Here is a 14,896-nt window from a genome sequence, read left to right as displayed (position 1 = left end):
CTTCCAAAAATGGACACGACTAGAAATCAGTGGTTAAGTTGTATTTACAACACTGTTCCAGAACAGTTCAACCCAAATATTCAGATGTGTTTAGCACATTTTATGGAGGACTGTTTACTGATCCTGGAAGAGTAGACTACAATGCGGCTGTTCTGAATCAAAGACTGTAAGTACGTTTTTTTTATATTTAAAGAGTTTTTATATTTTATATTTTTTATATTTAAAGCGTGTTTTTTGGGCAGTGTAGAGTAGCGCTTGTTGTTTGTCATTTCTCAGATCACAAATGCAGACATGGTTTTATGTTTACGCGGCGCGATGCAACGCAGCGTGTAAAAAGACCGTATAAGTCATTATAATCCGTAAATACGTCCCTACTGGATGCAACAAATGCCTCGTTTATAATGGGTTTTCATGTTTTTGAATCATTGCTCCGGCCGGACAGGGCATCATCACAGTATGGTAGGGGCGTAACATTTCCGTCACACGCTTGAGGTATTCAGCCAATCATAACGCAATGGATAGCTGGTCAAACACAGCACACCTTGCTTTTCAGACCGATGAGCTTTGTAAAAATCTACCCGTATCAGAAAGGCGGGGCATAGAGGAGAAACAATAATGTACAGTATGTGGAAAATAATGTTTTTTTTTTAACCTTAAACAGCATAAACACATTTCATTACACCAAATACAGAAAAAAAATTTTTTTTAGCAACATCATATAACCCCTTTAATATATTTCAATGTTTAAGTTTATTTTCAAAGAACATTCTGCTTACTTTTTGTATGATACACAATTTTGGTAATGTGCTGGGTTGGGTCACCATTTGATGTACAATCTAGCCTGACACAAAAGAATATTGACCCATATGTTTTATATAGGGTATATATCATATCTCATGGGTTTTGTTTTTCATCTCCCTCTGTCTTATTTTCCCTTTAAATTTTAGAAGCATAAAGGGCAGGATGAATCATTTACTGGGAAGCCAATATTGATTTACTTTCTTTTTATTTTATTGTAACCTTTAATTCTGATTTATGGGTGTTGTATGCTCACTGTTGACTTTACAAAGACATTTCTGTAATGTATTCTGAATGAGGGTATAAGGTGAACATGTTCCACAAAGATCCTGTAGGTGGTGCCCTATATCAAATTAACCATATTTCAGTACTACACGTGACATTACTGCAACATTACCTTTCTATGTATAAATTTGTCTAGAGTACTATGAACATAATAGCTATGCAGTATAGAAAGTGTATTAAACAGGACCCACCTGCCCCATATGCTTCCATTAATGTACTCAGGATTTTTATCATTATTATATTTTTTTACACTGGGCATGTTAGCAATTATGTCAAACTGAAGCCCAGGTGGGCTATCACATTCAAAACTATTTAATTAAAAAATAAAAATAAAAACCCTGAATGAAATATAAATGAAAAGTACATCATGTTGAAATGCTACCAACATTTTATTTCATAAAATAAAAGTCATTTAAAAATTTTTTTCACAATCTAAATACACTGAAGTTAATCAATATGACTGCATGCGAGACAATGATACTTGTTTTCTCCAGCTGTAATTATGACATGAACTAGTAAAAACCGTTCATACCCAAAAATAAATAAAAAAGTGGTGCTACTTCAGCTGCCAAAGAAAATGGCAGCTTTTGTACAAATGTCTCTCACATCTCCCCAAAAGTGGCAGAACACCTGAAGCTGCTTTTATTAGAAAAGCTTTTTTACACAATGTTCTTGTGCTCTTTTTTTTAAAATCCTGTCCAAAACATTCACATTTTCAGACTTTTCACTTAAATCTTTTTCTAAGTGGTGTTTATTACTTCTTTGCCACAATATTTTCAGTCAGTTTCATCCGCAAGTTCACACTCAATACAACACTTTCCTGTCTACCTAAAGGGATTTGTTCTTTTGGCTTTGTTCATTTTATGTCTGAGACATAATTGTTTGTGCCAATCAGCTGAAAGCTTTACCCTAAAAAATTACTGGACACCCCAGTTTCCCTCAAACCAAGACAATTTACAAACACATTCATATTTCCCAAAATATGCACTCAGAATACATCCACAGTATTTGCCATCCTTAACGTCTTACATTAACTATTGCGTTTCCCCATCCCACACTGTGAATATCATCACCAGTATATTGTGCTCAAGAATTGATCTGGATTCTGTGGACTATGAGACTGAATGCACATTTGGCAAAGACATGTGAGGCATTGGTAAAGGATTTATAGTAACTATGCTTTTCACAGTAGCATCCTCAATAAATAATACCCATTGGTGAGAGAAAAATCAATATGAATTATTCATAATAATGTGGAAACACTCACTTAAAAAAACATTACAAGATTATTACTAGATTAAAGCCTCCAGGCCTTTTGGGGTTTTTAAAATATTGTTTGGTTGGAGTCATCTAAGAACAAACATTACATGATGTAAACATTATAACTTGTTGCGTGTCATGTACTGTACCATATTCAACACTCTACCTGCAACAATCCATCTCTTGATTTCAATTCTGTACATTAAGCGTTCTGTATTTAGACCTCACATCACTTTTTGTGGCAAAACAACACTGAGTTTTCTTCAAAATCTTCAACTTGCATGTGGAGCCAGAACTTTAATTTTATCTTGACTATTCAGCAACATTCAGTTGTGGTTGGATATAACGCTGATTCTAATCATGATGTACTCATAACAGCAATAAGGCTTCATGAAAAATTATGTTCAGAAAACCCCCCCACAAACATTTTCATGAAGTTGGTAATTCACATGCCATTTAGTAAAAATTTGGTCAGATTCCTCAAACCAGCTACCACAGACCAAGCCATGACACCGCTCTTTACAATCATAACAAAGAGTGAAAAGGCTCCATTTGTATCCCAAGCATAATTTCATACAAATGTAGACCTGAAATCTAGACAAACCCATTTTTACTCATACAGACTCTCTGAGGCCATGGGAAGTGTGCTTCTCAAAGCTTGAATGACAGAAATACTTTTATCTCTCCTTTTCGTTGCTCCCCTCTTCACTCTGGGCTCACAATCCTCCACACCGTCAGTCAGCTATAAGAAAAACCGTGGATTTATTTATTTGTCCTCTTGATGTCTTTGAAAAGATTTCTGTGCAGTTGTGTAATTTTGAAAAGAGAGCACCATTTTATTATGAATCGTCTTGGAGAGAAGACAGCCGCCTCTCCGAAAATTTTCATTGGGTTTTTTGTGCCACAAAGGACCAGAGTGAGACATGTGAGACGGTGGAAGATGCTTGGTGGTCTGTGCTTGTGTCTCCATTTGAGTCTATCAGCAGTGTTCAGGTCATTTACAGACTTTAATCTTGTATGAACGGTGTACACGAGTCGTGTTGACAACGGTGATCAACAAGAGCCCAAAAGCCACTGGAGGAATGATCCAGTCAGGATACTGCATGATGATGAAGAGGCCAGATGCTTTGTCCTTACGTAGACGCTGTATACATGTTATGAAAAGTTGCTGCAATGTTGCTCCAGAAGTCTCTTATCACACAGTTCCATTTTCATGCCTGGACTTGTGGACTGTGGTGCGGGCCAAGGGGCTGCTTAAAGAAGGGGCCAGCGTGCATAAGAAACCGGCCAGCAGGGTGAGACCCAGTCCGCCCCAGGCACAGAACATGGACCAGCCATACCCATGACTGATGTCCTCTGGAAGGCCGTACAGGTAACGTGGATAACGCGACAACTCAAAGTTAATGCCCGCTACACACGTACAAAGGGAGATAATACAGCAGGTTCCTGTCAGAGGGGAAATTACTCGAGATGTATCATCAAACATTTATGAAACACCCTTTCTTTTAGATCACAAATATAGCATGCAAAGCTTTTGATCTATTTTCAAAGCACCTTCTTGTATTAAAAAAACAGCCACTAGATGGCGACAACTATTCTGTTTGTTTCTCTCACACACGCGCACAAATGCACACTCTGTCTCTTACCGCCCATGAGGAAGAGTAGTCCAGCTACATACTGCATGAGATCATGTTGTTGACAGCATCCAAGAACTCCGATGACCCAGCCAAAAAGGATGATAGAGACAGCCATGCCCACAAAACCTGCTGTCATCCTCCGGAGGTCTGCAGCACAAAACACCAACATTAAGCTCCGTTTGTTACAATTCAGGGCTTGCAAGCATCTATCTAGTGATGATGTCTGTTGCATGTTAAATATTTACTTTTGCATTCTCATTCATCAAGGTCTCTTTTATTATTATTTCACAAACTACAAAGGAAGTAATGAAACAAATACAGCAAAAATCTTGCCAACAAAGCAACTGATTACAACTGTACTATTATTACAAAAAGCACATTTCAAAGCACATAATTTTGGCTCCACAGGGCCAGGTATATTATTGATTTGAAAAAAAAGGGAGGGAACTAATAATCAATGATAAAATATCAGTTTTCTGTGCATATCACTTCTGTACATATTATTATTATACCTTATCTTGAACAAAGTATTTTGTCTGTTCACTACCATTCAAAAATAACATTTCTTGTTGCCAATGTTGAAAACATTTGTGGAAAATGTGGAACATTTTTAAGGTTTCTGGATGAACAAGAAGTTTGAAATAATAACACACACAAAAAAAGAAATCTTCTGTAACTTTATAAATGGTTTTACTGTCACTTTAAACATTTAATTATTTAATGCATCCTTGATAATAAAAGTAATAATTTCTTTAAAAAAAAAAGATAGAAGTAAATGATCAAATCAAAACAAGAGGAGGGAAATATTCAGGCTGCCAGGCAGTATAAAATGTCTGACCTTTTTGGTGAAACAATGAATTTTACAAGTACATTTATTTATTTAGTCATTTAGCAGACGCTTTTATCCAAAGCGACTTACAAATGAGGACAATGAAAGCAGTCAAAAGTAACAAAAGTGCAATTTATATATATTTTACTTATATTATATTTATTATACACACACACACACAAAGAAAAAAACAAGTAGATAGAATAGAAAAAATAGAAAGCTAGTGTTTTTTTTTTGTTTTTTTAATAAAAAATAAAAAAAGAAGATAAATATAGATAAAGTAGAATTAAAATAGAATAGAAAGTGCTAGAGTTAGAGGGTCAAATAAAGGTGGAACAGATGTGTTTTAGTCGTTTCTTGAAGATGGTTAAGGACATATAATATCTAACACCCCCTCACCTAAACAAAGGGCAGAGAAACTCACTCATTTTCCAGTTCTTCTGTGGCTTTATAGGTAATATTTTCACGTACACAATTTAGCAAAATCAGACAATATTGTGTCAAATATATACCACAATATTAACTTATTATTATTGAATTGTTGTAAATAAATATCACGTTTGCAACTGAGCAGTGTTCAAAAAATGCTGGGAAATCACTTCATGTAGCCCTACAAGAGTAATTACTGATAAACTGTCTGAAAAAAAAGAGAGTCACGTTTTAGAGAAGAAAAAAATCACCCACTGACTTTCAAAGCTGCCACATAGTAACGACTTTCTACTTCGAGGACCTTGATAGAAATGTAGTGGAGTGAAAAGTACAACATTTGTCTTTCAAATGTAGTGAAGTTAAAGTCATAAGTTCCCAGAAAAAACTATACTCAAGTAAAGTACAGATACTCAAAAAGTGTACTTAAGTACAATACTCAAGTAAATGTACATAGTTACTGTCCGCCTCTGATGAACACGCATATCCTTCAGGTCATTGTGTATGTTGTTACTGTCCTTGTATATTGTATACTGTTTTATGCAGGCTTATGATAGAACCACTCGTTCATGTCATCTTACCTATATGTAATCCTACCATGTTTAGTCATCATCGTACATAAGATCTCTAAGGCAGTGGCTGAAAGTGTGTATGTAAGATGTCTAGTATAAGGAGGATTACAAAAGTATCATCCATCCATCCTACAAACTGTTTGTCCTCTGTAGGGGGTCACGGGCAAAAGTATAATATTTTACCAAAATATTCCTACAACTAGGAAAGGATCAATTACAGTATTTTCTGAGTAAAAAGTGTGTTTCATAAATATTGCATCGGAACAAGCACATCACAGACACAATTGTTTATGCAATAATGAACGGCTCAAACCCCAAGGCATGAATTTTGTAAATCTGACACATGTAAAGTGACTCACGCAGGGCATGCCACTCATCTTGCCGGATGGTCTTGGTGATGTTGACAGGAAGGTTTCGAGGCAGGATTGAAGAGGTGTAATGATACTTCACAGAGGTGCATCTCTGAATCAACCCTATTTGAACAAAACAATAAATCAAACATTGTACAGAAGTGTACTCTTTAATGACATTGACAGTGTTCAGCAATAGCAAATGAGTCAGAGTTCTGAGGAACAGCAGGTCTGTTGTGATCACAAAATGCCACAAGAGGCCCATGCTTGAATTCAATTTAATTAAACGATTTCCTGGAGAGCAATTAGGCACACATAATTAAATGCACAGGGTCATAAATGTCATAACTTACACTTCATGTTGATTTTTATCTCATGTAAAATGAGAGCACCAGGGTTTAAAAATAAGCATTCTTCATTTAAACGTTTAATACTGTCTATATATCCCTCAGTATTTAAGAATACTTGAACCGCAGAAACTATCACTAATGTCACTGAAATAGAGCCTGACTGCAAAAGTACTATTTTTAAAGGGAAGAGTTATGTTTGTTTAGCCAAAATTAAATAAAAAGTAACAAAGAAAAAAAGCCAAGCATGCCATGCCACAAGTAAATAAAAACTAACATGCAGCTAGGCCTGTCGCAATAATCAATATATCGACTTATCGCACAATATATGTACATGACCTCAATCATTTTTGGTGACGCAATATCGCCCATTATTTTTCCTTAAAAATTGATGTCACCATGTTTTGAACATTCCACTTACGCCTGTGTCTTTTGCAGCTTCTCGTACATAACGTGTAGTCATGAGGTGCTAGTTCAAATAAAACAAAAAATGCTTCAACAAAATTTTTTTTCATCTGCAGATATGGTCTTGTTTAGGGATCTGTGCCTTTGTGCATACGGACATCTGACTGCTAAGTAGTGATTGTGTTTTTCAGCAATAGTGTGCACCCTTAATTTACAGAGAAAGGAAGGTCAGGGAAAAATCTGTAGATGGAAAAATCTTCATACAAGTTCTTTGTGCATTTTTCTTTCTTTTTTTTGTACTTGTTACTTTGCACTTTTTGTTAGAAAATGTTTATTTACTATTTAGTCAAGTTTTTTAAGGTATCTAATAATTTGATACTTAATTTCTATGATCTAAATATTCTTAAAAATTAAAAGTTTGTTGTCATTTGGAAGTGCGTAGGCCTTCTTGCATTATTATGCTGTTACATTATAATATAACATTACATACTATTTTAATTAAAGACAAGCATTTGGTTGGCACTGTAAGATTTTGCGTCATCGTGAATGACATAAGTGTGAGTGTGTTGTGTGTGTGTGTGTGTGTGTGTGTATAGTACTGATTGCCTTCCTCACTCTTGAGAATATATACCACAATATTAACTTATTATTATTGAATTGTTGTAAATAAATATCACGTTTGCAACTGAGCAGTGTTCAAAAAATGCTGGGAAATCACTTCATGTAGCCCTACAAGAGTAATTACTGATAAACTGTCTGAAAAAAAAGAGAGTCACGTTTTAGAGAAGAAAAAAATCACCCACTGACTTTCAAAGCTGCCACATAGTAACGACTTTCTACTTCGAGGACCTTGATAGAAATGTAGTGGAGTGAAAAGTACAACATTTGTCTTTCAAATGTAGTGAAGTTAAAGTCATAAGTTCCCAGAAAAAACTATACTCAAGTAAAGTACAGATACTCAAAAAGTGTACTTAAGTACAATACTCAAGTAAATGTACATAGTTACTGTCCGCCTCTGATGAACACGCATATCCTTCAGGTCATTGTGTATGTTGTTACTGTCCTTGTATATTGTATACTGTTTTATGCAGGCTTATGATAGAACCACTCGTTCATGTCATCTTACCTATATGTAATCCTACCATGTTTAGTCATCATCGTACATAAGATCTCTAAGGCAGTGGCTGAAAGTGTGTATGTAAGATGTCTAGTATAAGGAGGATTACAAAAGTATCATCCATCCATCCTACAAACTGTTTGTCCTCTGTAGGGGGTCACGGGCAAAAGTATAATATTTTACCAAAATATTCCTACAACTAGGAAAGGATCAATTACAGTATTTTCTAAGTAAAAAGTGTGTTTCATAAATATTGCATCGGAACAAGCACATCACAGACACAATTGTTTATGCAATAATGAACGGCTCAAACCCCAAGGCATGAATTTTGTAAATCTGACACATGTAAAGTGACTCACGCAGGGCATGCCACTCATCTTGCCGGATGGTCTTGGTGATGTTGACAGGAAGGTTTCGAGGCAGGATTGAAGAGGTGTAATGATACTTCACAGAGGTGCATCTCTGAATCAACCCTATTTGAACAAAACAATAAATCAAACATTGAACAGAAGTGTACTCTTTAATGACATTGACAGTGTTCAGCAATAGCAAATGAGTCAGAGTTCTGAGGAACAGCAGGTCTGTTGTGATCACAAAATGCCACAAGAGGCCCATGCTTGAATTCAATTTAATTAAACGATTTCCTGGAGAGCAATTAGGCACACATAATTAAATGCACAGGGTCATAAATGTCATAACTTACACTTCATGTTGATTTTTATCTCATGTAAAATGAGAGCACCAGGGTTTAAAAATAAGCATTCTTCATTTAAACGTTTAATACTGTCTATATATCCCTCAGTATTTAAGAATACTTGAACCGCAGAAACTATCACTAATGTCACTGAAATAGAGCCTGACTGCAAAAGTACTATTTTTAAAGGGAAGAGTTATGTTTGTTTAGCCAAAATTAAATAAAAAGTAACAAAGAAAAAAAGCCAAGCATGCCATGCCACAAGTAAATAAAAACTAACATGCAGCTAGGCCTGTCGCAATAATCAATATATCGACTTATCGCACAATATATGTACATGACCTCAATCATTTTTGGTGACGCAATATCGCCCATTATTTTTCCTTAAAAATTGATGTCACCATGTTTTGAACATTCCACTTACGCCTGTGTCTTTTGCAGCTTCTCGTACATAACGTGTAGTCATGAGGTGCTAGTTCAAATAAAACAAAAAATGCTTCAACAAAATTTTTTTTCATCTGCAGATATGGTCTTGTTTAGGGATCTGTGCCTTTGTGCATACGGACATCTGACTGCTAAGTAGTGATTGTGTTTTTCAGCAATAGTGTGCACCCTTAATTTACAGAGAAAGGAAGGTCAGGGAAAAATCTGTAGATGGAAAAATCTTCATACAAGTTCTTTGTGCATTTTTCTTTCTTTTTTTTGTACTTGTTACTTTGCACTTTTTGTTAGAAAATGTTTATTTACTATTTAGTCAAGTTTTTTAAGGTATCTAATAATTTGATACTTAATTTCTATGATCTAAATATTCTTAAAAATTAAAAGTTTGTTGTCATTTGGAAGTGCGTAGGCCTTCTTGCATTATTATGCTGTTACATTATAATATAACATTACATACTATTTTAATTAAAGACAAGCATTTGGTTGGCACTGTAAGATTTTGCGTCATCGTGAATGACATAAGTGTGAGTGTGTTGTGTGTGTGTGTGTGTGTGTGTGTATAGTACTGATTGCCTTCCTCACTCTTGAGAATCTTATGAATCCTGAACAGGCGCGTATAAACCTCAGAATAATTAACTTAAACTTCATGAAGCTGGAAACAGTCTACAGTCATTTTCTTTCATAAGGTTTCCTCCTTCTGGACATAAAACGGGCTTAATCTGATAGAAATTAAAATCTCCATCAGGGAAACCTCAAATTTAAATCAGATAGCATGAAATGTTGCAGTGACTTGCATAACAAATACATTTCAATTACCACAGGCTTTGCAGGGTTTTTTTAAGGTACACTTTGTGTTTTCTCCCCCATATCAACATTATTTTTAGCTTTCATCTAGCTGATGATTTGGTCTGGAATTGATTTGCATAAATCAGAGCAGGCATTCATGTTCTATTCATAAGTGTTGCAACGTGCGTGGTATGGTTTGACACTTTTCCAGTTGTTAGACTAGGTGATGGTGATGAAAGACATGGAGTGGTTTTCTTTTTGGATGCCTCTATATCTCTTGATGTTTTAGCCGTGTTGCAGTATATAGTTGTGATTTTGGTTACAGGGAAACTTTCTCAGCCAACATTTCTTTCAGATTCCTATGGAAGCCCTTTTCTGCTATGGAATAATAAAAAGACGTTTTTTTCTCGCGATTATGGGTTTATATTTCACAATTCAGACTTTTTTAATATACATAATTTAAAACGTGCAATTCTGAGAAGAAAAGTTTGAATTGGGAGATATAAACATGCAATTGCAAGAAAAAAGTCGCGATTACCTTTTTTATTTTTTATTCCATGGTGGAAACAGAAAACAAAACAAAACAAAAAAACAAAAACAGAATTGCAACATGTAAACTAAGATTTCAGAGAAAAAAGTCGAAATGTAAACTAAGAATTGTGAGATGTAGACTTGGAATTGCGAGGGGGAAAAAAACAACAACAAAAAAAGTCTGAATTATGAGATAAAAAGTCACAATTACCTTTATTTCTTAGCAGAAATGGGCTTCCCTAGATCCCCAACAATAAAACTCTTGAATTATTTTGAATACTTTCAAATGTTCTATACATTGTCACTCTAATTTGTTGACTGAACTTAAAATTGGAAGTTAAGTAAGCTTTGGAGCACAGAGAAACATATTAATTGTACATATTTCCATTCAGTCTACTCAAACAGTGAACATTACCAGAAAATGTCAAATGAAACGAAACAAACAAATTTCCCAAAGCATTTCTCAGCATTAAAACGAGTATTATAATGTGCAATATTTCTCTTGATGCCAGACATAAACGTTAGCATGGCCAGTTGGGTCAAAGTGAGACTAGTGTTTTCTAACTGATCATTTTGAATGATTCATTCTTCAACTTGCTCCTTAAATTATACAGAACTAAAAACAAACAAACAAACAAACAAAAAAAGCAAGTGATGGCATCGTATTTGTAAAAATCCACTTGAACAATTAAGTCAAAAGGATTTCACATTTTAGTGGCTGGCATAAATACAACCTTTAGTATGCTAAAGATAGACTGAGGCCATGTGGTTTTGTCTGAGACCATAAGCCAAGACCAGGATCCAGACCAGGTCACTGAGTAACGATAGATCTCCAGACATAGCCTCGAAACTCTAACATGTAGTAAACAGTATATATGTGCAACCTGAAGAATATTAGGAAACTTCTGTTGGGAGCTAATCTCAGATGATATTAATCACTTGTTTACACTTCACTAATAGCAAAGATATTCTTCTGACAGATTTGATGATGCAGAAACTGGCTTTCAGCAGGATAAGTCAACTGAATGACTAAAACACACAACAAATTGGTTCTCATAGCCCATTGGAGCATGACCACATCCTGCTACATCAAAACGCCTAGTTTAAACATGATTTATTCACGATTTATTCATTTATTCAAAAATGGATTCTGCTGAGATTGTGGATTAGACTAAACAAGAGAGGAGAGGTCAAGGATAAAGAAAAGGATGTGCCGCCATTTAATAATTGTCTTTACAGAAACTGGACTGTTAAATTCATTCAAGTATTTTCTACAAAGGCAAAGGCGCAAAACGCATTGAGTTTGTTGCTGTACAGATCTGTGGTGAAATGATTTGTCCAGACCTTGTGCGTGAGCTGAGCACTTGTGTCATGTTTATCATATCTATGTGTCCAATATATTGTGACAGCTTGTTCTATACCATTATTATCACAAACAGACACATCAAAGACTGGTGAAGCTGTCACAAAGACACTTTGCACATTCAACTGTTCATCCTCTGCTGATGAAAGTGTATATATCATTTGTGAAAACAATAAAAAACACAAACGAAAACCTGTGATATCTGATGGAACCTACAAAGAGACTTCAAATTAATTGTTGAACTAGAGTTACAACAGATGAAAAAGAAAATACCCCTGCAGATCAGATAAAAAAAATTTGCAAATGTGCACAGCACATTTTATTGATGTTAATGCTTTACTTTAAAATGACTCTTTAAAGACACTTGACATGTGACACTTAGTCTCATTCAACTTTTTTAAAGCATTTTAAATTTGGATAAGAGGACACATTGTGTACTGTAATCACTGGATTCAGTCTGAACAGTTCCAGTTCTGTAAGGATCATTTCTACTTTATTTTGGTGGATTTACAGTGCTCGGTTATTTTTTTTAACCATGAAGACAAGTAACCATCTATTTTGTACTGTTTTTACATTTAGGACCAAATATGTTTATTTGTTTAAGAAGAGTATTACTGACAATGAAGAACAATGTTCTGGCTGCTTTATGTGAACACAAAGATTACTGTGTTGATAGTTAAGGGTTGGTGAATAAACTGGACCTTAAATCTGGAAGCGATGTATTCCTGGGTGTTGGCTCACAGCCTAACACACCATCACTACTTCATCATTCATGACATCTACAGAGCCACTTAGGGTGACCTGGGATAATCAATGAACAAATTATTGATGAAGATATGATCAAGTGAGCAGCATTTTATCTCTTTGCAACCCAGCAGGAGAAAAGGCTACTGTAAAAGCTCACACTTAATATTTAAGGCCTGAACATAATGTGGAATGAGATCTTTATCGAAGAATACTGTACCAAATGGTAGAGAGGAGTGCTGTAAGCCTCTTATATGAGATCAGTATTCATATGATGAGGGTAAGCAAAATAGAATAATTTTGCTTAAGTTGAATCATCTTATTATGGATAATGTTATCTGATAAACTATATGGTCGAGGCATTCCTTAACTTATCTGAGTAGGTCAACATTTGTTTTACAAAACCAATACTCGTATTTAGTGGTACTCCATTTATATGCCACACTTGAACAGTGCATTTCACTGTGGTTCTGTGTAAATGAGAACGCAAAGACTTTTAAAAAACAACAACAACAACAAAAATTCTTTATGCTCTGAAGCTCTGTGAGATAAGGTGCTTTTTGGTTGGAAACAGTGAAAACAGTGATCCAATACACACTTCAAAAAAATATGGAAATGCCTTTATTCAACTGGCTATTTAATGATAGAAAACATTTTAAAAGAGAAAACAATTAAAGGTCTGCGAACCCTCTTTTTGTTAAGATCTGTCCTTCAAAAATACATTAAAATGCAAATCATACAAAATCATAATCATAAAACGAAATAAATCTTTCAAATGAGTGTGGTTTAACCAACATTCAGGTTTCCATGTCTCTTCTTCTAATTCTTTTTTATCATCTCAGACATCCGTATTCGTCACTGATCCATTAATGCATTTATATAGCACTGCAGAATTAAATGGTGTGTAAGTGCACCTTTTCGTGGTATATAAGCAACTATCTGTGACACAGGTAGGCTGAATTCAGCACCTTGGATAGCGACAGTTATCTGATTCAGGCCTTCCACATTTCCCATTTACTATTGACATAGCTTTCCAACTAAACTTAACAACATAATTTAATAAAGGAAATTAAACTAAGCGGAGGTTAATGTCATGTAGGTAAACAGGAAGAACCAACCTAACCCAATAGCCAAGTGCATTGATAATAGTAAGGAAAAATGTTCGTGTGAAATTTACCCCTGGATGAACGTCCACATCCGTTCCCTTCAAAACAAAACGGCCAGGAGCCCTGGACCGAGGCTGACAAAGCACCTCAAAACAGAAAGCAGCTCACCTTTGTAAATGAGATCCTCGGTCTCCAGGTCAAAGCCCTCGCGATGGCACTTTCTCCACAGACCGGAGATCGTGGAATTGAACTGGCGGCCACAGTGAGACTCCATGGCAGTCGCCGAAGCTGGAGCGTGCCGCTTCAGGCGTGTCTCCGTCGCTTTCCTCTCATAGCCCTTTGGAGGCATCTGGAGAGGCAAGTTGTGATTTGAGATGTAAATGTATCCGGGATCGTTACGCTTGTTTGCGTAGTTCTTACAGCGCTCGCGATGCCGCCGAGCATCCGTCTCGTACCAGTAATCGGTGCAGATGGCCATAGTCAACAAGACCAGTGCGCAAAACGCCAAGAAAAGCCCCGCGCTGGTTAAAATCTTAATGGCCGCCATCTTCTCCGCTCGTTGGAGAACCCAGACAGACGCGCGGTCCTCCCTCGGCAGCCTTTGTGAAAGGCGAAAACACACCGAATCCTTAGCAGATCTCGGAAGCTGACATGACCAGGCTCGACTCCAGCTCGATGCGGTCTATTGTTGCAGAGCGCCCGAACAGATGTGCTGCTTTCCCACCATCTGATCTGTTTTGCTTTTGAGTTGAGGAGAATGAGAGAGATGGGAAGAGGAGAGGCGATGCGAGGACCAGGACTGAGTGAGTGGTGCTTCGTGAGAGTGCAGTGCTCTCTCTTTCCTCTTGGGCCTCAGTGAACTGAGAAGACACCAATTAGGTGCCTCAGGAACACGAGGAGTAAGTGATAAACATGAGAGGGTCATTTATTGATCACTTATATCCATCAGTTGTTTACTGTAAAAATAATTAAAAAAAAAATGACATTTAGAAAATCCCCAAAAATCTTTTCCCCCACTTTATATAAAGTGTCAACTACTGTGTACTAAGATTTAATTTCATACAGTGCACTTATTGTGTAGATACATGTAAATGTACAAATACCTGTATGTAATTAGAGCTGGAATTTATTTTCTGTATTTATTTTATTTAATTTATGTTTTGCATGTTATGCATATTGCATGTTTTGCATATCTATATATATAT

At 35.9% G+C, this 14,896-nt stretch overlaps 1 protein-coding gene across 1 annotated transcript; it reads right to left on the bottom strand.

Moving 5' to 3' along the window:
* Nucleotides 1-1,496: 1,496 nt before the first annotated feature.
* On the bottom strand, nt 1,497-14,500 carry LOC107553072 (transmembrane protein 178B-like). Its single transcript, XM_016235161.1, has 4 exons — nt 13,860-14,500; nt 8,386-8,499; nt 3,990-4,127; nt 1,497-3,789 (listed from the first exon to the last, which is right to left on the bottom strand). Exons 1-4 carry the CDS (start codon nt 14,236-14,238, stop codon nt 3,539-3,541), a joined length of 882 nt encoding a protein of 293 aa, XP_016090647.1. The 5' UTR covers nt 14,239-14,500; the 3' UTR covers nt 1,497-3,538.
* Between the last annotated feature and the right edge of the window lie 396 nt (nt 14,501-14,896).

Source organism: Sinocyclocheilus grahami, unplaced genomic scaffold (genome assembly GCF_001515645.1).
Source record: "Sinocyclocheilus grahami isolate Dianchi unplaced genomic scaffold, SAMN03320097.WGS_v1.1 scaffold464.1, whole genome shotgun sequence".
NCBI classification, from domain to species: Eukaryota; Metazoa; Chordata; class Actinopteri; order Cypriniformes; family Cyprinidae; genus Sinocyclocheilus; species Sinocyclocheilus grahami.
Note: the sequence above shows the minus strand (reverse complement) of the source record. Positions and strands in the feature narration are given on the sequence as shown.

Bases quoted from the DNA above. Each gene is read 5' to 3' on its own strand.
- LOC107553072 (XM_016235161.1), bottom strand. From the start codon at position 14,238: ATGGCGGCCATTAAGATTTTAACCAGCGCGGGGCTTTTCTTGGCGTTT. The intron at 8,500-13,859 runs GTGAGCTGCTTT...TTGTTCAAATAG, and splicing joins CGAGGATCTCATTTACAAAG to GGTTGATTCAGAGATGCACC. The intron at 4,128-8,385 runs GTGAGTCACTTT...TTTGTGCTGCAG, and splicing joins AGATGAGTGGCATGCCCTGC to ACCTCCGGAGGATGACAGCA.